The 25,795-nt window shown below is 41.4% G+C and overlaps 1 protein-coding gene across 1 annotated transcript in view; it reads left to right on the forward strand.

The window, feature by feature from the left end:
- The window catches only part of LOC112932463 (uncharacterized), a 37,904-nt gene extending 13,748 nt beyond the window's left edge, over positions 1 to 24,156 (forward strand). The window contains exons 6-10 of the mRNA XM_072731918.1: positions 9,282 to 9,629; positions 11,168 to 11,254; positions 14,655 to 14,781; positions 15,235 to 15,330; positions 19,408 to 24,156. Of these exons, the coding sequence (XP_072588019.1) occupies positions 9,282 to 9,629; positions 11,168 to 11,254; positions 14,655 to 14,781; positions 15,235 to 15,330; positions 19,408 to 20,822 (2,073 nt within the window). The 3' untranslated portion in view covers positions 20,823 to 24,156. The remainder of the gene's footprint in view (positions 1 to 9,281; positions 9,630 to 11,167; positions 11,255 to 14,654; positions 14,782 to 15,234; positions 15,331 to 19,407) is intronic.
- Positions 24,157 to 25,795: the final 1,639 nt, after the last annotated feature.

Below are 25,795 nucleotides of genomic sequence, written 5' to 3' on the forward strand. Positions count from 1 at the left end.
ATAATAAATGTAGATTTTTCATGGGAATGGATGGGCTATTTAGCATTAGGAAACTTACATATGCTGTGTACCACCTGGACAGATTAAAGGTGCAAAATCCATATGTTCATCTTAATAAACGGAGACAAAGCAACCAAAATATTCAGCACCTATTCATTATAAAAACTGTTAGCCAAGCAATGGAGAGAACTTACTTAACCTGGTAAAAGGTAAAAAAGAAAAAGGCAAAATATTAAAAGTAGTCACAACAGGAGGAGTTTAGAGAAAGAACAGATTATTCAATAATGAATAATGGCTCTGAGAAAAATAGTTCATCCACATAGAAGAAATATTGGATGCTTACCCTCACCACAAAAAGAATCCTGTAAAAGGCAAAATTGTGTATTTTAGAGGATGTAAAGGATAACTATGACCTCACAATAGGGAAGGATTTTTTAAACAGGATACAGGTAAGCCATGAAATCTTTTTATATATTTGCTCAGATTAAAAAAAAAAAATCTGGTCATCAAAGTATACCACAAAGGAAATGAAAAGTCAAGACATAAAATAGATTTTCCCACAACATTTTTGACAAATGCTTACTATCTGGAAATTTTTAAATTTGTGCAAATCAACTTGAAAAGACAACCTTGTAGGAAAAAAAAGTGGTTCAAATACATGACTACTTATTTCACAAAAGAGGAAATACAGATTTCTAAAAACATGAAAAAGATGCCTAAAAATGGAATTTAGGATTACGGATAGGATTTTATGAGATTTTATAAATTTTCAATAGACATTATTTTAATTTTTTTAGTAATGTTTATATCCAACATGGGGCTTGAACTCACAACCCCATGATCAAGAGTCACACATTTCACTAAGTTAGCCAAGCACCCCAAATTTTATTATTTTTTTTTAGATGAGTAAAGACAAAGATGTGTGACATTACTGAGTTTTGGAATGAATGTGGAATAACTGGAATCCATACTCTGCTAGTCGGAACAAACCATCAGCATCCTATATAGTTGAACTTGTGCATATCATAAAACACAGAAGTTCCATTCCTCTTATATAATAGATAAATGTTTGCATATGAGCAGTAAGAGACTTACATAAAGATACTCTTTAAAAAAAAAGATTTATTTATTTATTCATGAGAGACAGAGAGAGAGGCAGAGACATGGGCAGAGGGAGAAGCAGGCTCCCTGCAAGGAGCCTGATTGGGACTCAATCCTGGATCCCAGGATCATTCCCTGAGTCAAAAGCAGATGGTCAACTGCTGAGCCACCCAGGTATCCCTATATAAAGATATTCTTGGCAGCACTGATCATTGTAGCTAATGTTTGGAAGTAGTCTGAATGTCTCTTAATAGGAAAATCGATAGTTTTGGAATATTAACAACATAGAGCAGCAGGGAAAATGAATGAACTAAGGCTATAAGTGAAAACAGATAAATTTAACAGCCTGTTGACTTTTCAGAAGTCATAGGAAACAACATATGGTATCATAATATGTTCTGCAAAATTAAATTTATTTTAAGTGATTTATACATGTGGCCAAGATATTAAAAATAGCAGGTGATTGAATGACAAAATATTCTAGCTATCTGTTGCTGTGGAACAACATCCCCAAATTTAGTGGCTTAAAGCAACAATTTATTAAGACTGTTGTTACCATATTTGGGTTCAGTTGGGCAATTCTTACGTGGTGTCTGTAATGCATTTGCAGTCAGATGGCAGCTGCAGCTGCAGCTCACCTGAGCTTGGTGTCCAGGGTGGCAGGCACCCAGTGATTGCTGCTGAGAGCGCAGTTGGGCTTCACACAGAAAGGTGGCTGGTTTCTGAGGCAGTTTCCCAAGAGCCAACATTCTAAGTGACCTACGTAGAAGTTGCAGATCTTAAAACTCAGCTTTGGAAGTCCAATGACATTGATTTTGTATCCTCTTGGTGAAAAATTACTTATAGATGTGGTCCAGATTCAAGGGGAGGAGATGACACAAGGGTGTGAATACTGGGGTTGTGGTTCAGTGTGGGAACCATATTTGGAGACTAATTACCACACGAACATAAAATTCAGGATGGTGATTGCCTTTGGCTATGAGGTAAGGAAATGACTTGGGGAGGAGCATGGGGTACCTTAGCTTGCCTGATGTCTGAAAGCCTGCCTTCTCAGGAAGAGGTTGCCCGGGCCAGCCAGAATGAGGATCAGTAGGAAGACCAGTGTGTATATCAGTAAAAATGATTAAATAGAGGGTTTTTGTTTGTTTGTTTGTTTTTCCCCCCAACTCTATACTGGGTCATTTGAGGGAGGATAAAACAGAATCTTTACTACTTGATCACCTAGGTCAAGTGAATATCATTTAAGAGGTTGTACCCAAGGACTATTCCAAGGTCATAATATTCTCTCTCTCTTTTTTAAGATTATTTATTTTAGAGTGAGGAGGGGGAAGGAACCAAGAGAGAGAGGGAGACAGAATCTCAAGCTGACTCCCTACTCATGCAGAGCCTGACTCAAGGCTCAGTCCCATGACCCTGAGATCATGACCAGAGCCAAAACCAAGTGTCAGATGCTCAACCAATTGTGCTTCTCAAAGACCTCCCAAGATCATAAAGTCCATTGTTGAATTTAAACTTGTCTTCTTAACAAAACTATCAACACCTCCCTTTCCTGTCTATACTTTGCCTTCTCATTCATCTCCCTAGATCACCAGAGGAAGAGAGATTGGCTCCTATCCCATGTCAGGAAACACACACAAAACTAAAAAATGTGCATAAGAGGACGCTTGGGTGGTTCAGCAGTTGAGCGTCTGTCCTTGGCCCAGGGCATGATCCTGGAGTCCCAGGATCAAGTCCCACATCCAGCTCCCTTCAGGGAGCCTGCTTCTCCCTCTGCCTGTGTCTCTGCTTCTCTCTATGTGTGTCTCATGAATAAATAAATAAATAATTTTAAAAATGTACATAAGAGAACTAGGCAAATGAAGACTTATTATTGAGTTCTATTTGCCTGGTTTCTCTTATTAAAGAGATTTGTTCAGAATCTAGGCAGTCTAGACATAGACTAGGCATAAGAGAATGTCAGTTTTTATGGTTTGTATTTAATAGGCCATTTTCAAAGTAACCTGAAAAAGAATATGTTTCACCTTTTAGAATATGATTGATCTGCCTGATACATTGAATTTATAATATTCATAGTTAATGACTTAAAATGTCCACTTTTTCAGGTGGGTTGGGCCCTTCTCTTGTTGGCTGTTGCATTACCAAACATGAAGAGGTCTGTGAAATGAATAGATCTTTTTTTTTTTTTTCCCTAGACTGTCCCTCCATTGGCTTTGTCCAATGTTTTCCCCATGGTTAGATTTACGCTGTGCTTTTTTAGTCAGAAAATCATCAAAGCAATACTGTATTCTCAGTTCATTGTATTATTGCATTGGGAGCCTTGTGATGTTGGTAATTTTAACTTTGTCTTTGTTAAAGTGGTGCCTGCCTGGTTTCCCACTCTTTTCAGTCATTAGTACCATGCAGATCCTGTGAGCATATGCATGTATATCTGTGTTAGACAAACTCAACTCTGCCACTTGCAGCATCTATTAATGACACTTGCTTTATTATTATTACAATGGTTTCCTGATGGAGATCTCATAATTCATCATTTCTTATACTCTTATTAATTAGCTTTCCACTTTGGGGAAGTATTCCAGTTTTTATGACTGGAAGCATGGCTTCTTATTCAACAGACTGTAATCTGCTAATATCGTTACATATGTTGATGCCAAAACTGTCCCAGAGTTGGCCTCAAGAGCCCCTGCAAACTAATTTCTGGTGCCCTTTCTGTCACAAGCTTGAGACTGAATCTAAGATCTTTAAGTCACCCAGACCTACTTCTGTATATATAGCAAAATATTATTTCTTGATGTGATGCCTTGGGGGTTGGAGGAGGAATTGTGGGGTCAAAACCATTTGCGGGGATTTTTCTCTTTTTCTTGCAGGATCTTCTGTCTCCTCCTCTTGCTACTTTCCCCCTTAACACATGGTTTCTACATCCTATCCTTCCATTAACAGTATTCTCCCCATAAAGCATTACCTTCCCATGGATATCTCTTCACTTCCTGCATGTATTTAAAAAAACAAACTGTGGTAAAATATATATACAACATATGATTTATCATTATAACCATTTTTAAGTGTATAATTTAGTGGCATTGAGGATATTCACAATGTTTTGTAATTATCACCCCAATCTATTTTCAGGACTTTTTGTCTCAAATAGAAGCTCTGTACCCATAAGCAGTAACACCGCCATTTCCCCTGCTGCCAGCCCCTGGTCACCTGTTATTCTACTTGCTGCCTCTATGAATTTGCCTACTTTAGATTCCTGACATGGGTGGGATCATATAATATTTGTCCTTTTGTGTCTGGCTTATTTCACTTAGCATAATGTTTTCAGGGTTCATCCATATTATAGCAGATGTCAGGATTTCCTTCCTTTTTAAGGCTAATATTCCATTGTAAGTATCCACCACATTTTATTTATCCATTCATGTGTTGATGGATAGTTGGGTCATTTGCACATTTTGGCAATTGTGAACAGTGCTGCCAGGAACATTTGCATACAGGTGTTTGTGTAGATATTTCTCTTGGGTAAATATGTAAGAGTGGGATTGCAGAGTCACATGAAGAGTGGATATTTAACTTTGTAAGACACTGCCAAACTCTTTGCCATCGTGGCTGCACCATTTTACATTCCAATCAGCAATGTACAAAGGTTCCAGTTCCAATCTGGTTAGTTCTACATCTCTGCCAAACACTTGGTATTTTCTGGCTTTTTTCCATAATAGTCATGATTTGCATTGCCCAATCACTAGTGATGTTGAACCTCTCATTTATGTTTTTTGTCCATTTTGCATCTTTTTTGAGAAATGTGTGTTTAGATCCTTTGCCATGTTTAGAATGGGCTGTTCCATTAACGAGTTATAGGAGTTGTTTATATATTCTACATGTGCTTTGAAGCACTTATATTCCATTCTCTTCAACACCTTGTATATTTTCACACATGGAATGTACTTTCTTTTCCTGGTGGTGGTTTTATATCCATTTTAGGAACACTACTGCCTCTTTCCTCATCCTTTATTGTATTTTTTTAAAGGATATGATGGGAGTTTTAGATTTATACCACCATCATTACCCCACCTCAAGAAACATTTTGTTATCTTCTCAAACAACCACACATCATTTCTACCCCATTTTTATTTCTCTCTAAGTGCCTACTGTGTGCCATACCCAAGAACTTCATTTTGCTTAAGGCAGAAGAAACCCTTTTCATGCCCATGGCAAGAGGTCTAAAAGCTGCTCTGTCATCAGTGGCTGTTTGTGATCTCTGTTAAGTAGAAAGATATGGGAAAGGAGTGCCTGGCTGGTTCAGTTGGAAGAACATGTGACTCGATCTTAGGGTCATGAGTTTGAGCTCCACATCGGGCATGGAGCCTATTTTTAAAAAGAAACGGGCAAAAGAAATTGAAGCAAATTATATACAATTTAAAAGCGGCAAGTTTTCATGACTCACTCCATAAATTTATGTGACAGAAAGACCGGGATAGAATTACCCCTCCAGCCCCTATATTCCAACACCATCCTTTCCATGCATCTCTTTGCTTATGTCAGTTGGGTTATTTTTCCTAAACAAACGTTTGTAATCACACTTGAATGTTATAATACACTTTAAACTTCTAAGAGAGTTCATATAGGACAAGAAAATGTAAATAGCTTATGGCATGTTTCTATGAGAACATTCACTTTCACAGTAGGATTCTGGGTGGGATTTTACACAGTATACCTGGTGTCCCCAAATCTAGCAGTCCATCAGCCTCCATTCCACATTTGTGCAGGGACATGTCATTTAGATCATCCACTGCTGGAGAGATTAAGGTTGAAGTGGTGTTGTAATGCAATGTTAAACACTGTATACTTCACTTTAGACTTTATAATCTTGAACAGTAAGAACAATTCCTATTTCTCTGTTTTTTTTTTTTTTTTTACAATATTTTTGTCTTTATTTCCTCACTGTAAAGAGAAAGGAGGAAGGACTGGAAGAAGGAAGGGAGAGTGGGAGAGAGGGAAGAAAACTTGTCCATCTCCATTTATACCACACTGGCCACATAGAGTCTGCTGCATCAGCAGGTTTCTTACTTCTTCAAGGATGCTCTACATAATGTAGACCTTCTCAAATACATGGCCATTTTAAAATTGTATTTTTTTAAATATTTTATTTATGTATTTGAGAGTGGGGGGAGGGAGTATCTCAAGCAGACTGTGTGCTGAGCACAGAGCCTGACACAGGGCTTGATGTCAACCTTGAGATCATGACCTGAGCCAAAGTCAAGAGTCCAGCACTGAACCAACTGAGCTATCCAGGTGCCCCATGTGGCCATTTTTTTTTTTTTAAAGAATAAAGTACATTAGAAACAAAGTGGACAAATAATCACTTTATAATTTGGATTATGTAAGCTTAGAAGATAAATTTGAAGAATCCTCTCCAAGGAAAAGACAAAGAATTAAGATGTGAGATTATCAGAGATATGAAAGCCAGACATCAATAATACCAGTTTAAGGTGTTATTGAGGAGAGCAGAAAAACCCCCAGAACTGAGCCTTACCTTTTGTGTGTGTGTCCAAGGCAAAAGCAGTGGGAGAGCCAGTTGCTAGATACAGCAGGAAAAATAGAAATACTTAAAGATACGTGAAATCAGCAGGGGTAGAGGGTACTTAATATAAAAGTCAAAATAAAGAAATAAAGGTTACCTGCAAGGGAATGGATTATAAAGAATTTTTTTAAGATTTTATTTGAGAGAGAGAGAAGAAGCACAAGCATGGGGAGGAGCAGAGGGAGAGGGAGAAGCAGACTCCCCACTGAGCAGGGAGTCTGAGGGGCTTGATCCCAGGACCCTGAGACCATGACCTGGTTTAAGGTAAACGCTTAACCCACTGAGCTACCCCGATGCCCCGATGGAGTATTTTTAAAATATAATTGCCAGGACTATTTAAAATATACTTCAATATACAATGTTGAAAAACATTGTATTCAAAATGTTAACATCCTTATCTTTTCCATATTTTGAGTTTTGAGCTCTTCCAACCACTTATACCTGCTCTGTCCAAACTGCTGTCAGAATTTAGGGCCAAGGCCTTCTTAAGTAGGCCTGGTCTCTCTGCTGCTTCCTTTGCCCCTTTGGTTTAGTCTCAGCACGGCGGTCACAGCGATCATTTAGAAATGGACATCTGAAGATGTCTCTGTTGTGAGGTGGACAGGGGAGACTCCGGGGCCCTGAGGCTTCCACCCAGCCTGTCCCTGGGATGTCGCTAGAGGTTCTTGGTCTTGTCACAGGAAGAAATTCCAGGAGAGGTCGCACAGTTGAGTGTTGTAAGTGGGAAAGTTAATTCAAGTGAGAGCATGCTGTCCAGATGTGAGAGCTGGGTTTGGGTCTTTTATTGACAATTCTTAGCTAGGAAGTAGGATATTTATTACTTGGGGAGGGGACTTCTTGGGAGCAGGATTTCTCACCTTTTCTCCCTTAACCTGATCAGGGTCTCCAGCCTCTTTTGTCGTGGGCTTGTCTAGTTTGATCTGGCTTCTTGTGGCTGTGTTTTGAGAATGCTATCAGGACAGGTTTCTAACTTCCCCCTTAACTGACCCAGACTCCCTGTTTGCGGACCTCCTGGCATCCTGTTAAAACCTAACTGCCTACTCTTAACATTTCCACTGCTTAGAGCGTTCTCTTTCAGAGTAAGACCCAGTGTCAATGACCAATAAGAAAGAGCCTGCATATTCTAGTCCTCTCGCCTCTGATCTCATTCATTCTCTCTGCCCTCTTTCTGCTTCAGCAACAGTATTAATATTTCTTTAACAGGCCCGACGTGCTCCCACCTCAGGGCATCTGCTTCTCAGTAGGCCAGAAAGCCGCCTCACAGATACTTAACTGGGCTCACGCTTCATCATTTTGCAGGTCTTTCTTCAATGTCCCCTCAGTCAAACATTTCTCAACTCCTTTATATAACATTGCAGTACCACTGCCCCCAACCAGGGGTGCTGTTCCTCCTCCCTTAGCGCTCAGAACTACCTAAAAACATACCATTTATTATTCTTGTTAATCATCTTTCTTCTCTCTCCTCCAGAGAAATTTAAGCTGCATGAATGCAGAGGTTTTGAGAGTTTTGTTCAACTGGTATACTTCTAGAATCTAGAACAATGCCAGAAGCAAGATAGGTGTTAAATATTTATTTTGTTTTTGAATGAGTGGATAATGGGATCTTATACAGCTTATCACAGCAGTGATAATGAATGAACTTTGCATATATCAAGATCGGTGAATCTAAAAGTTGTTAAAGATAACAGGCTCACAAAGAGATCTCTTAGGCTAAATTCCCCCCTCACCAAACAAGACTTAAAGTTTCAGCTCTTTTGGAAACCAGCCAATCAGGAACCGCATGATCATCCTTAGTTAGATAACCTAACTGATAAACCTTTGCCATCTTCCGAAGGGAAACTAACCTTGCAATAACCAATCCACTTTTTGCCTAGTATGACTTCCTAGTGCTTGTTCCCTTCTGCCTATGAAACGCTTTCATGTAGTACTCTTGGAGATCCTTCCTACCTGCTAGACAGGATGCTACCCAGCTGGTGAATCACTGAATAAAGCCAGTAAGATCTTTAAAATACACTCAGTTGATTTTTTTTTTTTCCAAGCAGTGATCATGTTGAGCATATGTCACAGGAGAACATACAGCAGTTCCATTTATATTAAGACTAAAAACCTTGCAACAATAAACATTATTGTGGGACACAGTGCCAATAAGCTAAGCAAGGGAAATGCTTGGGACAATTTAGACAAATGACAGGGGAGCATTGTGGATGGGGCTTCAGAAAATCTGGGTTAAATCTCTGTTCAAGCCAAGTGTTGGGTGTATAGGTATTGGTTTCATTCTTAAACTGTACCTATGCATATACATCATCTTCTGGATATGGTACGCATTAAAATAAAAAGCATAACTAGCTGGTTGGCGCACAGATCCTCCTAAAGGCGTCTAAATTCAGGTTTTGTGTTTTCCAATCACCTTGCCTGTCTAGCACCAGCGCCCGGGCGGACACAGGCAGCGGGCACTGGGAGGAGACCACCCTCCTCCCTCGTCCTGCGCGCGCCCCGGCGTTGCAGCCGACCCGGGAGGGCGGCGGGCTGGTCCCGCGAGCACGCGGCGCGGGGTAACCGGGCCACTCCCGGGGGTCCCCCAGTCGCCTCCTGGGAAACGTAGTCCTCGCGCGGCGGAAGCATGCCGGGAGTGGTAGTCCCGGGGGCTGGGGGCTGCGGGACGGCTCCGGCCTTGCTGCGGCGGTGGCGCGGGCTAGCCGCGGAGCTGGGGCGGCCTGCCTGGGGCGGAGACCTCCCGGGGCCCCTCCCCGTGGCGGCGGTGCTGCTGGCGCCGGCCTCGGGCAGGGAGGGGAGTGCGGAGCCGGGCGGGGCCGCGCGCGGGCACGGGAAGACGCGGCGCGGCCGGGGGTCCGAGGCCGGGGGTCCGAGGCCGGTCCCCGCGGGCCGGGCGGCGGTGCGGTGCGGGCGTCGCAGGTGCCCGGGAGACGGCGGGGTGGGAGCGCGCGGCCAGGTGAGCTGGGGCGTGCCGGGATGCTGCGGGCGGGGGCCTCTGGGGCCTGTCTTCCGGGAGACTTGGTCGCGAAGCAAAAACAATAGCTCATGCGCGCCCAGCGCCGGGGTGCCGTGGCTGGCAGTGCTAGCGCCCTGGGTGAATGATCTCATTTCATCCGTCGGTATTTGTGCCCTGCCCCCATTTTATAGGTGGAGAAACTAGGGCGCAGTGGCCAGGTAGTTGGCCACATTTAGCTAGGGCCCTGCACTGGAACAAGGATTCCCTTCCTGCCCGTTACCATTTTTGATTCTTTGGCAGGTCGCTCCCTGTTCTCAGTCTTCCTAGCATCTATCACATGGGGCAGCAGTACTTAGAGTCCTCGCCAGGTTCAGAAACAATACATGTGAAGCAGCCCAGCTTCTGGTATGGAGGAGGTGTGCACCAGGGAGTGCCTGTGCTTACTCCTGCAGCAGCCTGCCTCAGCTGGCGGAGGCGCCCCAGCCCAGGGGACACCCCACACTCAGGTAGCTGACCTCTCAGGCCAGGTGCTGCTCCCTGAAGACCCCCAGGCAAACCCAGGCAGCCAGTGGTGGCAGCTGTGGCGGGGTCCTTCTCTGACACTTGTCTGGCTGCTGCAGGCACCCTCTTACCCTACCCTCCGAGCTGGGGTTTGTGTGTGAGGAGGGCCGTTTCCAGCTGCGGTTGTGATCAGGGGTGACACCTGTGGAACGTGTGTATAGGAGGTGTGCACCTGTGCCAGAGGGAGCGTTTGCTTTAACCACATTACTGTGGGTGAGGTAAGGTCGCGCCAGATGCAGGGGTGGGGGAGGAAGGTTTGCTGAGTTGTGTTATACTCGGGACCAGGTGGGGCCACTCAGGGAAAAGTGCCTGGGTGGGTCATGAGGTAGAGAGACAAGGTAAATGCGGGTAAGTGCCTTTATGGGGTTTCTTTGGGAAGGAAGGGGCTAGGTGGGGCAGGCAGGTTTAGAATTGGCTGACTGTTGGGGATCCCTGGGTGGCGCAGTGGTTTGGCGCCTGCCTTTGGCCCAGGGCGCGATCCTGGAGACCCGGGATCGAATCCCCACATTGGGCTCCCGGTGCATGGAGCCTGCTTCTCCCTCTGCCTGTGTCTCTGCCTCTCTCTCTCTCTATCATAAATAATAAAAAAAAAAAAAAAGAAAGAAAAAAAAAAGAATTGGCTGACTGTTCAAAAGTGGCAGCCGGGGAAATTGGGTTTTACAGTGTGTACAGTTTAAAGCTTCCTAAGGGCTCCTGGTATCTATGAGTCGCAGTTTGCGGAGAGTCACAGCTAACAGGCCTGAGGTGACAGTGAAGTATCACCTTATCTCAGTTAGATATCATTAATACAGGGAGATGGAGATTGGCGAATTGCCTTAGAGCTTCACTGGCTGGGTAAGCACGCATTTTACTTGGTCTGTGTCATTAATGTGCTTGCGGCTTCACCAGGACCTGGTGGACATGATGGGTGGTTGTAACTTCCTCTCTCCAAGCCATCCTTGACACCAGAGTTGCTCATGACACCTTTTCCTCTCCAGACCTACCTTGTCAGCCATCTGCACTCCCTTGATAGGAAAACTGAGAAGGAAAGAATGGCGGTGGATCTGCTGCCCACTGAGGTGACAGTAAGTGAAGTCTGTCTCTTTCATAAATTGCTTTCTGGGTTTAGAGATGGTAGATGTGTTTCCATTCCTTGGGTACTTTGCTCTCCCAATGAAAACCGTGGGGAAATCCAGAGCTCTGTGAGTTTTCCCCAGGATGGCAGCTGTGGATCTAGAGTTCATTTGTGTCTGGACTGGAAAGTCTCTATCTTTAGCCCTGGGGATGCCCGGATGGCTGATTTTTGACCCCTGGGCATGATAAAGCAGTTAATGTGCTGTTTAAGATCCCAGTGCCCCTGACTGCCCCCAGGATAATCTTCACTGAGGGTTGGCAGCTGGCCTACATGGTTTGACAAGCCTTATTTGAAACACAAAAGGCTCCTGCTGAGAGTTTCCCTTTCAAGCCCTCCCAAATAAAAATTCCTCATATAGCTTCCCAAAGGGGTCTAGTCTGTGTGTGCAAATAAGAGGAGATTGCACTTGGAACATCTTGGTCTTCCAGGGTTTTGGTGCACTCTCTTTATTTCGTTGCATTGTATCTGTTGACCTCTGTGAGTGTGCCTGGTGAGGTCTGGTGAGTCCTGTCAGCTGTTTCAACTGGGAGTGTCTAACAATGACAGCATAGGGAAGGGGAAGTTCCCATATATTGCAGGTTCTTGAAATCAAATGTTAGCTCTAAGGAAACTATAAAGAACTAAGAATGTGTATTATAGTTCTCAGAGCAACCACTACAAATGCAAAGAGGTAGAGCTGAAAACTCAATGCACAAATTAAAATGGATTCAAAAAATTTCAAAACAAACACACACATCCTGTTAAACAATGTAAGCATTCAGAAGGGGACAAAGTAATAAGCAAAAGATTGCTTTTCTGTTCCTCCACAAACATGAAAGAATAATGAGGGTGGACGGCTTGTGTATTCCAAACGAATCCGTATAGTTAGATAAATAATTTTTCAACAAATATGGATTGTTTTGCAGCTTGCTATATTTCATATGAATTAGCAGTGTGTCAAGGTCAAATTTCAACGTCAGCCATACAGATCTACCTCATTCTATCTAGTGGTTATATATGTAAAATATTTCATGGGATAAATGTCCTATAATTTGCTTATCTGTTACCCTGCTGATAGATCTATAGGATGTCTTCAGTTTTTCACTGTTGTATTAGTTTCCTATTGCTGCTGTAACAAATTGCCATAAATGCAGTGGCTTAACACCACATGAATTTCTTCTGCAATTCTGGAGGTCCAAAGTCTAAAATCTTAGACTTAGGTTCTTAGTGGGGCTGGTTCTTTCTGGAAACTCTGAGGGGGAAATCTGTTTCCAGGCCTTCTTTGTGCCTTCAGGTGGTGGCCTGTGTTCCTTGGCTTGTAGCCCTTCCAGGCATCTTCCAAGTGCATGTCTTCAATCTGTTTCTTCTATCTTCACATTACCACCTTGTCCTCTTCTGACTATGACTCTTGGGTCCTAACAGGGATCACTGTGATTATACTGGATCCACCTGGATAATAATCCAGGCCCTTACCATCTCCTAATCCTTAAGGGGCACACAGGAGGCTCAGTCAGTTAAGTGCCTGACTCTTGTCTCAGCTCAGGTCTTAATCTCAGGGTTGTGAGTTCAAGCCCCACGATGGGCTCCAAACTGGGTGTGGAACCTACTTGAAAAAGATCTTCAAGGGAAGCCTGGGTGGCTCAGTGGTTTAGTGCCGCCTTCAGCCCAGGGCCTGATGCTGGAGACCTGGGATCAAGTCCCACGTCGGTCTCCCTGCATGGAGCCTGCTTCTCCCTCTGCCTGTGTCTGCCTCTCTCTCCCTCTCTCTCTCTCTCTCTCTCTGTGTGTGTATGTGTGTGTGTGTGTCTCATGAATAAATAAATAAAATCTTTTAAAAAAAGATCTTCAAAGTCCTTTTATTCACTTTTTATTTTTTATTAAAAAAAATTTTTTTTTAAAAAAAAATCAAGAAACAGAGAACACAATCATGGGTGGGGTGGAGGCTCAGAGGGAGAGGGAGAATCTTAAGGAGACTCCCTGCCCAGTGCACAGCCCTGACTCAGGGCTTGATCCCAGAACCCTGAGATCATGACCTAAGCTGACATCAAGAGTTGGACATTTAACTGACTGAGCCTCCTAGGTACCCCCAGAGTCCTTTTAGTCATGTATTTGTAAAACATCCACAGGTTCACTACTCAGCCTACCACAGCTGTTGGCTTATAAGTAAAGTTCTGCTGAATATCCTTGAGCAAATATCCCTACCCAGTTGTACGAGGATTTCTCATAGTAGAATCCTAAAAGTAGAATCACAAGGTCAAAATGTTATCGTTTTTCATGCATTCCATCTCTTTCATCCTTTCATATAAGATTTGGCATCTGGCCAACTTCTGCTTTCTCATATTTTGTAGTTCATTGGGGTTCTCCTGCAAGAATTTACTTTTCTCACAGTTCCGTTTGGCACCTGTATAGTCTTGCAGGTCCTTTGGGTCTTTTAACTTCCATAAAGAGTGGAAACCCATGTTACAGTATAGCTTAGAGATGTGTCTGCCTGAATTCAGTTCCAATCTCCACCAATTTCTAACAGGATTACCTTGGGAGGTAATGTAACCTTTCTGAGATGTTTCTTCATATGTCAAATGATTTAACTATAGTTATCTTTTTTTTAAGGTTTTATTTATTCATTTATGATACACACACAGAGAGAGAGAGAGAGAGAGAGAGAGGCAGAGACACAGGCAGAGGGAGAAGCAGGCTCCATGCCGGGAGCCCGATGTGGGACTTGATCTCAGGTCTCCAGGATCGGGCTCTGGGCCAAAGGCAGGCGCCAAACCGCTGAGCCACCCAGGGATCCCCTATAATTATCTTCTTAATAGGATTTCTATGGAACTCAGTGAAGATACTCTGTGCAAAGTTCCTGTCAGTTCCTAATGTGCAAGTATCCAACAAACATGAACTAATACTACTTTTATCATTTGCTTTATTTACATCTGAGAAATTCCTTTGTGTTTCTGTTCTGCTAGTGGCATTGCCATAATTTTCTAAGTGTATTCTTAAGTGTCATCATTGTTCTAAGGGTATTCTGATTTTTTTTCCCCACCCTTTAATTTAGATTTTGAGTGAGAGGTAGGTGCTTAGGTACTTCAATAGGTTCCAGACTGGGATCGAAATTCTCTGCTGAAAAAAAAAAAAAAAAAAAGAAAAAGAAATTCTCTGCTGGCAGGGACTTTGCCTTTCCCGACCTCCCCTCTCAATATGTGGCATGTGACTCTGCTCACAGGGGGTTCCCAGTAGATATTTGTGTACTAGCTGATGCAGTGGTCCCCAGAGTAACACAAGTAGTCAATATGAAATACTTCGACTTTCCCCATACCTACCTACCTAGCGGTGGAGAAGTTGGTCCTGGGTGAGCAGGAGTGGATTTACCGTTGCAGGAATCTGTCACATTCAGGGATGTGGCCGTGCTCTTCAGCCATGATGAGTGGCTGCACCTGGACTCTGCACAGAGAACGTTGTACCGGGAGGTGATGCTGGAGAACTATGGCACCCTGGTCTCACTGGGTAAGGAGGCTTGTCTTTAATGAAGGATCTGCTTTGGGAGCTGCCTCTTCGGGGTTCAGAGTCCCCACTTTCCCTCCTGCCATGCCCCTGGGCAACGACAATTATCTGTGGACTTGACATTGGGCATTTATGACAGGATGCCCTTCACGCTCTGCTTTTCTCCTTCCTCTGCTTTCCTCCCACCCTTCCTCCTAACCAGCATCCTCCTTCTCCAATCACTGGGTCTCAGTTTAGAGTCTGAGGAACGAACAGACCTGTCAAGGTAGAGCCCTGTATCAGTTCCGAACTGAGACCTCCCCACTCCAATCCATCTCGAGTGCCCACGCCCCCTGAGAAGCACCCATGCTCCCAGCTCCCCAGGTTCCCTTCTCCGCACCGTGGGTTCTGGTGTCTGAGCTCTGGAGTTGCCCTTTGTACCACCCGCTCAATCCCTATTCCCTTCTTCATGAGCAGGGATTCCATTCTCAACGCCAAAGGTGATCTACCAGTTGCAGCAAGGAGAAGATCCCTGCACCGTGGACAGGGAAGTCCCTCAAGATGCCTGTGTAGGTGAGTGAGTGGCTGGGGAATGGGCGGGGGGCGGGGGGCAGTGCTTACCCATGAGCAGGTCATGAGGAAGCAGCACTGGGAGAAGTTCGCTGGAAATTCTGAGCCAGGGCCTCCTGACAGGAGGCTCTGTGGTTGGAATGGTTTTCTTGGCATCCAGAAGGCCCTTGTGGGGACTCTCTTCTCTTCCCTAACACTTCCACATTTTCTACCTCTTTTCCTTTGCTGCGGCCTCTCTCACCCTCTTCTGCCATCTTGGCCTCTTGGCCTTCACAGTTTTCTTTCCATCTGCATTTATACATGTTCATGCCCAACAGATTTTAAATACTTTACACCTTCTGCCTTGTTTTGAATTTTTAAAATTTCTCTCACCAGCCTCCTATTTCAGAGTGTTGTCAATGCACCCATGTCTCTGATTTCCTAACTCAACATTTCCCTTGTATCTCCTTGGAGTGGGCCATCTTGTCCCACTGTCAGAGTCAACCAGCTCTCCTTGAATTTAGACATTCCTAATCTCACGTTAGCCCTGCCACTGCTTACACATGCTCTGAGCTCTGGGAAGATTACCTACCCTCTCTGAGCCTGTTCTCCTGTTCCCACCCTCTGTGCCATCAGCAGAGAGATCTTTTTGAAACTCAGGTGTTAATCTCTACCTTAAGAGACTTTGTTGTTTCTCCATTATCCACAGAGGCAAGAACTATTCTTACTGTGACATTAAACCTACTTCAGAGCCTGTCTCCATGTTCCTCTGTGGGAATCAAGGGCCACTTGCATGTCAGCGACGTGTTCTGGCCAAACCTGCAGACTCATTAATTTGTGTGTCATTCCTTCTTGGATTACCACCTCCGTCTTATCCCCTGGAAACCCTCTCACCTGAAGGATCCATCTGCCCACCTGATCTGTAGGTTCTCCTTATTTCTCCTCCTTCCCAGGCACTATTCATTTCTCAATCACTTGAGTTCACATGGCACATTCTGCATGCATTGAATACATCCATGACAGCATCCGTCAGAGTTAATTATAGTTCCTTTGTTATTATTTATTTTCCTAATTGGATCATGTATATTTAAGGAAGAGATAAGGTCTTTCTTTGCCTTCTGTGCCTCTGGCATCAAATATCCTGCATTTAGCTAATAGTTTTTGAATCTAATTGAGCTGCCTTTATGATGAACTCAGTGCTGATGAAGCTCAAAATTAAGAACTCAGTACAGCCAGACCACAGCAGTTACATCACTGCTCTGCTTCTGCTCTGTCCTTGCTCTGGTCCAACCTGTCTCCTTTCCCCGATCTGACCGCCTCGTCTTATTATTACCTGCCTGAGAACGTACAACACCTGTATTATTCTGAGTTCCTCTGCCCACTATTTAGGAATTCTGTGCCCAGCTTCATACTGTTTAATCAAAATTTTAACAAATTCCAACCTGGATTTCCTTCTTTAGTCAGTTAGCCTCCCCTAAATAGGTTTACTTCCCCACTGCCAGATGACTTTGCTCAGGCCTTCTTTCTGATATGCAGAGTCCTCTTTTCTTGTTCTACTGAAATCCATCCCCTCTTTATTATCCAATTTCCTTTATAAGACCACTCCCTGAATTATATACACCTGAGGCTTCTCGTGTCAAAGAGTCTTCTCTCTAGTCACTTGTTTGTTTCACATTATTATTGATTATTAACTTTTTGTTCAATAAATGCCTGGTTGGGTTTTAGGAGTCCAACATGTGAGGAGAGAATGTCTTTTCATTTTTGAGGTCACCTACCCTTCATAATTTTTCCAACTTACTCTGCTTGTTCACACATTATTTTTGTATGTAAGTCATTCTTATTGTGAACTTGTCATGTGCATAGTAAGGGATTAACAAATAACCATGAGATGTATCCACTGTTCTCCTTGAAGAAATACTTGAATTATTTTCAGGCTTCAATACAAAAAATATTAAGTGCTAGAATATGTAAGTAAAACATGTTGTGGAATTCTAAGAAAGAGATGGCTAATCTAGGCTTTACTAGTTAAATTTCTTTAGAAAAACAATGTTAGAGTAGCCTGATAAGTTTCTGGATGGGCAACGGATGTCCTATTGTGGCAAAGGGTGAAAAGAGAGAGGGTATCCTGTTGAACTTTAAAATCGAAACTGCTAGGTTTCCCATTAACATCATGAAGAAAAATCTGTATTTTTATACATATTTACAGCCTGTATATCTTTTTCTCTTACTATTTGATTTTAATAAAATATATTTCATTACTGAAACTGGATGGATTTTATTGACATAAATCACCTAGTTATACTTTGTTTTATTAAGTACATATAATTAGCTCCTTAGAAAGACTTAGTTTTTTTTTTTTTTTTTAAATTTAAGGTTTTTTTTTTTTTTTTTTTAATTTTTATTTATTTATGATAGTAACACACAGAGAGAGAGAGAGGCAGAGACACAGGCAGAGGGAGAAGCAGGCTCCATGCACCGGGAGCCCGACGTGGGATTCGATCCCGGGTCTCCAGGATTGCGCCCTGGGCCAAAGGCAGGCGCCAAACCGCTGCGCCACCCAGGGATCCCAGAAAGACTTAGTTTTAATCTATTTTCAATCATGGATTGATTAAAGAGAGCCACATTTTAACCCACAGTTCCTTAGAATCAGCTCAAGCTAAATCCTTTGACTTAACATCAGATCTGAGCTTGGGGTTTCGGTATATTTCAGAATTCTGGGGCATATTGACTCTGCATTTCTTGTAGACTTTCATTAGCCTAAAAAGATTCCTACAAAGGAGGTTAATCTTTGGTTACAGTTTATTAGAAGAGAGAAATATATCTATTTCTCCTTGTGATCAAATAGGAAGAGGAAAAGTGGTGGCAGGGTGGTATGAAAAAACTGTTATTCTTCCAATCACTAGGGATAGATTGTTGAATGTGGCTGATTTATTCTGTATCTTCCTTTTTTTTTATAGTCAGCATCCTGAATTTAAATCAGATATCCTCAACGCAGCCATGCTTCAGGGCTGCTGTAAGTTTTAAAGGCTGAACATCCTCTTTTTACAGACTATGATATGAAATCATATTCACATACAGATTTACAAAACTGAAGGAAAACATAGAGATTTTAAAAATTAATGTGTATAGAGTTTTATATTTTTTTAAAATTTTGTTTATTCATGAGAGACACAGGCAGAGACACAGGCAGGCAGGCTCCATGCAGGGAGCCCAATGTGGGACTCGATCCTGGGTCTCCAGGATCATGCCATGGGCTGAAGGTGGCGCTAAACTGCTGAGCTACCCGGGCTGCCTAATGTGTATAGAGTTTTAGCGAGAGCTTGGGGGGAAAACATAATAAAAGCCACATATGTATAGAGAAGAGAAAACGGGTGCCTGGCTGGCTCAGTTGGTTGAGCATGCAAATCTAGATCTTGAGGTTGTGAGTTAGAGTCCCTTGTTGAGTGTAGAGATTACTAAAAAAGAGAAAATAGGTAAACTTTTATTTTTTTAAAGATTTTATTTATTTATTTGAAAGCAAACACACACATGAGCAGGATGGAAGGGCAGAGGGAGAAGCAGACTCCCTGCTGAGCAGGCAGCTGGATGCAGGGCTTGATCCCAGGACCCTGAGATCATGACCTAAGCTGACGGCAGATGCTCAACTGACTGAGCCACCCAGATGCCCCATAAGTGAAACTTTTTTTTTTTTTAAGGAGAAAATAAAGACAAAATGCCTGCTTCATTGCTCAGTATACAGAGTAGGAAATGATAAACTGAAATATCCCACAGTATCCAACTGGAGCTTATGAGCTGACATTTTTCTGAGCCTCATATCTTCTGCTTAGCCAGTTCTCCTTGCATTTACTTCTTGCAAATTGCAATGTCTTCATTTGTTTCTAGTGTTCATTCATCCACTGTATTCTCCCACACCACCACTCCTTCTCCTCTTCACCTCTCTTTCCATCGTGTCCTGTTTTTTCCCTAGATGAAAGTCCATATTTGGGATCAAAAGAGGTATTGCAGCTCTTTTATATGTACTATTGCCAGTGTTATTGTTCTACTGATGTGTTTGTCTCTCCCAGTAGAGGTACCATCGTTAATGCTCCTGACTCATTCCAGGTTTTAAGACTCAGCCTGAAATGGAAGCCTTGCCTTCCACACAGGACATTTCTAGAGAAGAGACATTTCAGGGAATAATAAAGAAAAGGTCTGTTAAGTTTGGTCACTGGGACACCAATTTTGGACAAACTATGGAATCTGAGAGTGAGACAGAACAGAAGCAACAGAAGAAACCTCTTAGGCAAATGGTGGCCTCCCACAAAAATCCCGGGATTGGAGATGTAAAGCAGATAAGTCTTGAGTTGGGGAAAGGCTTCCTTATAGACACAATTCTTGTTACACAACAGACTGTTCCTGTAGGAAGGATACCCAATATATATTACACATTTGGGAAAGATTTTAAACAGAATTTTGACCTAATGAGATGCATCCAGATTTATCCAGGAGAAAAACCTTATATTTGTAATGAATGTGGGAAAAGCTTCAACCAGAGTCTTCATCTGATTGAACACCAGAGAATTCATACCGGTGAGAAACCCTACAGGTGTAGTGAATGTGAGAAAACCTTTAGCCACAGATCATCCCTTCTGGCCCATCAGAGAATTCATACCGGAGAGAAACCTTACAAATGTAATGAATGTGAGAAAGCATTCAGCAGCAGTTCAACCCTGATCAAGCATCTCAGAGTGCACACTGGAGAGAAACCCTATCAGTGCAAGGAATGTGGGAAAGCCTTTAGCCAGTGTTCAACCCTCACTGTACATCAGAGAATTCATACTGGCGAGAAACTCTATAAATGTACCGAATGTGAGAAGGCCTTCAACTGTAGAGCAAAGCTTCAAAGACACCAAAGAATCCATACAGGGGAGAAACCCTATAAATGCAGTGAATGTGGGAAAGGTTACAGCCAATTTGCCTCCCTGGCTGAACACCAGAGGCTTCATACTGGGGAGCAGCTGTGTAAATGCTTGGAATGTGGAAGAACCTTCACACGCATCTCAACCCTTACTGAACACCAGCGAATTCACATGGACCAGAAACCCTATCAGTGTACTGAGTGTGGGAAAACCTTCAACCAGTATTCTTCCTTCAATGAACATCGTAAAATTCACACCGGGGAAAAGCTTTATAGCTGTGGAGAATGTGGTAAAGCCTTTGGTTGCAAATCCAATCTTTACAGGCACCAGAGAATTCACACTGGAGAGAAGCCCTACCAGTGTAATCAGTGTGGGAAGGCCTTCAGCCAGTATTCATTCCTCACTGAGCACGAGAGAATCCATACTGGGGAGAAACTCTACAAGTGTCTGGAGTGCGGGAAGGCCTACAGTTACAGATCAAATCTGTGCAGACACAAAAAAGTTCACAGTAAGGAAAAACTCTATAAATGGAAGGAATATGGGAAGCCTTTTATCTATAATTCCTCTCTTACTCAGTATCAGAGATTTCTTAGAGGAGATAAGGCCAGTGAAGTTTAATTCTTTTCTCAAATAATTTAAGATTCCTCATTAGAGAATAATAAATAGGGCACAGACTGCATTAGATTAAATCTTTTTTTTTACTTATGGAGAAAATATGTTAGTTACCACTAAGTAATGGTGAAATTGATCAGTAGGATTATGAAAAGCATTGATTTCTCAAATTTTATAAGAACTATTAAATGCTAATAAGGTTTTTAAACATATAGAAAAATTTTAATTCATGGAAAAAACATAAAAGGCCTAACTTAAAAATATGAAAATAATGGAATATGTTTGGTATCTCTCATTGGAGTTTATTCCCTTTCTAAGAGTAAGCTTTCATATGAATTTTCTTTTAAAAGGAGCCATTGAATTAATAATGTAAGCATGAGGCCATATTTGCTAAAATGGCAGGCAAGCAGAGGACACACTCTTTTCCATAAAGAGAAGTTCAAGGTAGAAATGGATTCTCTTAATTCAGGTTTTCATGTGGAAATAATCAAGCTCATTTTTATGAACTGCCTCACCTGCAGGTTGTATATATAAATATATGTATGTACACCTAGGACATACATACATACACACATAGCTTTGGAATATATGTATATTTTTTCCAAAAATCTTTGATGATTAAAAAAATGTGGCTTAATTTAGAATTTAGTTTTGAAAATTAAAGTTTTGCCCAAATGGAATCTCTTTTCCTTATATTATTTCTTAATTTGATATGATTTAACATTACTGAATAGTCTTAGGATAGCATTATAGAAGGTGCAGTGAAGTGAAGCAAGGGGAGGAGACTGTCACAAAAATACTCTCTTATCTGTTGCAGATGGTGCATTTGCAGAATCTAACTATACAGTGGTAGCTCTTAGAACCAGGGGAATTTTTTTTTAAAGATTTTATTACTTATTCATGAGATATATATAGAGAGAGGGGCAGAGACACAGGCAGAGGGAGAAGCAGACTCCAAACAAGGAGTCCGATGTGGGACTCGATCCCAGGACTCCTGGGATCACGCCCTGAGCTAAAGGCAGACACTCAACTGCTGAGCCACCCAGGAGTCCCATGAACCAGGAGAAATTTTAGTTTATTTGTAGCCTTTCACTTTACTAATGAAACTGAGCTTGTTGGACAGAGTCAAGGCTAGAATCTAAGTTTTCAGCCTTGGTTTTCTGCGATAATTATAGATACTAATTTTAATAATTGGCTTCCAACCTCAAGTCTCAAGAATACTATTCACTATTTATTTTGTAAACTGATTAAGGCACAATTGTGGTAATTTTATCAGTTTCATTTCTGTATTTGACAGGTTCCTCCTAACTGCAGTCCTTTCTTGGGGGGGGGGGGATTTTATTTATTCATGAGAAACAGAGAGGCAAAGACACAGGTAGAGGAAGAAGCAAGATCCTTGTGGGGAACTCGATGAGGGACTTGATCCCCTGACTAAGACGTGCCCTGAACCCAAGGCAGATGCTCAACCACTGAGCCATCCAGAAGTCCCAACTGCAGTCTTTTTAATTGACTTACAGTCCTATTTTCTCTTTTTCCTCTGTGTCCATTATACCTGCTTTTATAATAACTGTACATAAATTCTCAAACTTAGCTGAGGGCTAAATGGTGAAATTGCTTTTGGAGTTTTCACATACAAGATTGCCTTTTTATTTTTGTTATTTATCTCTTAGGAATTCTTTTGTATAAAGAAATATGTGAATATTTTATAATTAAGCATCCTAGTCATCAGTTAAAATTGGTTTTCAAAAGATTTTCCATATTTTTAACATACACTGCATTTTTCCCTGGGCCTACTCCCACAGTTTTATATCTCACTTTAACTCTCACAGTATCTCACTATCATTTTAAAAAGTGTTCTAATAAAAGTAGCTAGAACCTTCTGTCTGAGAAAGGTTTTAGAATTAAATGCAGGCTTTCAGCATAGCATATTTCTTGACCTGCCTTAGCTCATTAGAAAATAACTTTATATATTTAGGTATATTTATAAGGACATGAGTTTTTTAAAAGACTCAGTGTTTAACATTGTACAGAGCCATTTGTAAGATATTCTAGAGAAAAACATGTTTGGTTATCCAATAGCAATGAGCATGCTTTTTGCCCAGATTATGGTTTCCAAATGCTATTCCCCAGTAAGGGGGAACCCAGGCTCATTGAAGAAATAGCTGATTCCATATTTGGAGCAGGGTAAGTATAAGATGTGTCTAAGGTATCTTTTTATGAAACAAAACAAAAAGCACTTAAAGACTAAGCACTCAGAGGACAATGTCAGAAGGACATGGGAGCCAACTTGAAGGCACTCTCACTGGTCAAATTTAAGATAACTTAAACAAAAAAGTCACTGTAATTGGTTATAACATGCTAAGTAAAAATGTGCCCACAATGGAAAAATAGTGGGAAAAAAAAAGGAAATCTCTCTCTGTAAATTAATTTGAAGAATGCCATCTTTTAACTGTATGTGGAATGACAGATTTAGAAAAATCACCATTTTATAAACCTTCATGTAATTAAATCAGACAAATTCAATGGATGATAAACCCATTAGGTGAAAAAAAATTTAAGGAGCATGGTGTCAAAGGTCACAGATATGAATTGCAAAGAAAAGATATGCCTTTATAATGGAGAGATCTGGCTGTCAAACTGAGTTTCACTACTGGTGGAACAACCTGACATTATGTGGCTCCTGATGAGGTGCGATATGAGGCACACATGATCACCTGCAATGTATTCTTGCCAAAAGTATTTAATGAAAATCTAACTAAACCTCTTAACCAAATTTATGATCCTGTTGACAAGAAAGATGAAATAGAGGAACAAGTTGAATTACATTATGAGGAAATAGACAAACCCGGAGTTTGAGACTTTGTGCAAGATAACTGGCCTGGACATCTCAAAAAGCCAATGTAGTAGAACAAAAAGAATTCTAGATTAAGGTACTCAAGAATCATAAGCAAGGTGTGATCCTTAGTTGATTTCTGATTCAGAAAAGTTAGAACAACTATAAAGACATTTGGGGGGATATTTGAAGAAATATGAGGATGGAATGGATTTTAGATAATGTCATGTTTAATTTTCCTAGAAGTGATAATGGTATTGAGGTATATAGGTATATAATGGGTGATGCCATTATTCTTAGGAGATGCATGTAAAAGTTATCAAGTTTGAAAAGTCATGATATCTGCAGCACATCTTAAGGTGAGTATGTAAAAAATTTGTCAACTGTTGTGAAAAATCAGTCATCTTTGTAGAGGATATAGAGATGTTCATTGGTCATCTTTTACATTTTTCCGTGTTTATAATTTTAATAAAAAATTGAGACAAAAAGTGAATGATGAATATGAAACTTCTAGTCAGAATTTTTCCTTTGTATTCATGTAAATTTCCTGTTTGAGAGTTTATTCTCTGGGGATGTAATCATTGGACATAAAATAACTTTTGGTTAGTTTTTCTTCCACTTTATTTTTCAATGTGGGGCTTGAACTCATAACCCTGAGATCAAGACCTGAACTGAGATCAAGAGTTGGATGCTGAACCAACTGAGCCACCCAAGCATCTGTTCTTGTGCCAGTAGTATGCACCTGCCACCTTGTCTTTCCCACCAAAAATAAATAAAAACCCTGGAAAGAATGCATGGAGAAGCCATCTGAGTACCCTGAATAGTATGGTAGAAGGCAGATTTAAGAAGGAAACCAGAATTTGAAGTAAGACCACTCTGGCACTCTCAGGCATTCTTGTGGTAAGGAAGTGGTGGTTAAGCAGGTATCTAAACCTTTGAGGAATGGAATGCTTTTCCCTGTCCAGAGGCACTATTTTCCTGTTACCTGGACCTAAAGGTAAATTTTACCTTTGAGTTTTTTTTCATGTGTTTCTTTTACCATCTGTGTATCTTCTTGGGAGAAATGTCTGTTCAGATCCTTTGCCCACTTTTGTCTTTTTATTATTGAGTTGTTACCATGAGGTGCAAGCAGAAAGAATCTAAAGCCTTGAATTTTTAACTGGAAGACCAGAAAAAGGAAGTGACCTCTGGGAACTGGAATGTGTCAAGTGGTAAGAGATAAAGAAACCCCAATGTGTCAGGTGGTAAGAGAAAAAGAAACTCCTAGAGTTGTGTATGCAAGCCTATACTCCACCCTTATCTGGACCCAGAGTCTCATAATACTCAAAATGTCCAGGATATAATGCAGAATTGCACAAAATACAAAAATCAGAAAAATTTAAATATTCCTAGGAAAAGGACAGCAGATATTTTCCCAAGATAACATACATGTTGGGATTATAAAGTAAGCATTACAATAGTATTTCAAAAAGTAGGACCATTCTTGAATGGAAACTTCAGAATTCTCAGCAGGAAAATAAATAATGTTTTAAAAATGGAACCAAGTGGGTATTTTAGAACTAAAAAATAAAATAACACAATTTACCGAAAAAATACCATTAGAAGAACTCAGTAGCAGAATAGATGTGACAGAGAAGAGTGAACTTGTAGATTCACATGTATTATCCAAACTGAACAAGAAAGAAAAAAAATACACAATCCTACCAACTGATGGAGGGGGAGAGAATACAAAATTATCCACTTATGATAAAAACTTAGAAAAAAAAAACACAAAAACTTAGAAAACTAGAAATAGAGGAGGAATCACCCTAATAAAGGCTTCTACCAAAACCCCACAACTAACATCATACTTAATGGTAACCAACCGAATGACGTTAAGATCAGGAGTAAGTCCACGTGTCCTATTCAACTTTGTACTGGAAGTCCTTGCAATCAGGCAGGAAAAGGAATGAAAGGCACTTGTTTTAGAAAGGAAGGAATAAAATGATCTTCATTCAGATAACTAGATTTTCCACTTAGAAACCCCAGGGAATCAACAAAGATGCTCTTTGAACATTAAGAGTTAAACCAGGAGTTTATTTAACAAGGTCACAAGATACTAGGTTAACATACAAAAATTAATTTCTGTATCTATGCAGTAGCAACA

Source organism: Vulpes vulpes, chromosome 12 (assembly GCF_048418805.1).
Source record: "Vulpes vulpes isolate BD-2025 chromosome 12, VulVul3, whole genome shotgun sequence".
In the NCBI taxonomy this organism is placed as follows: Eukaryota; Metazoa; Chordata; class Mammalia; order Carnivora; family Canidae; genus Vulpes; species Vulpes vulpes.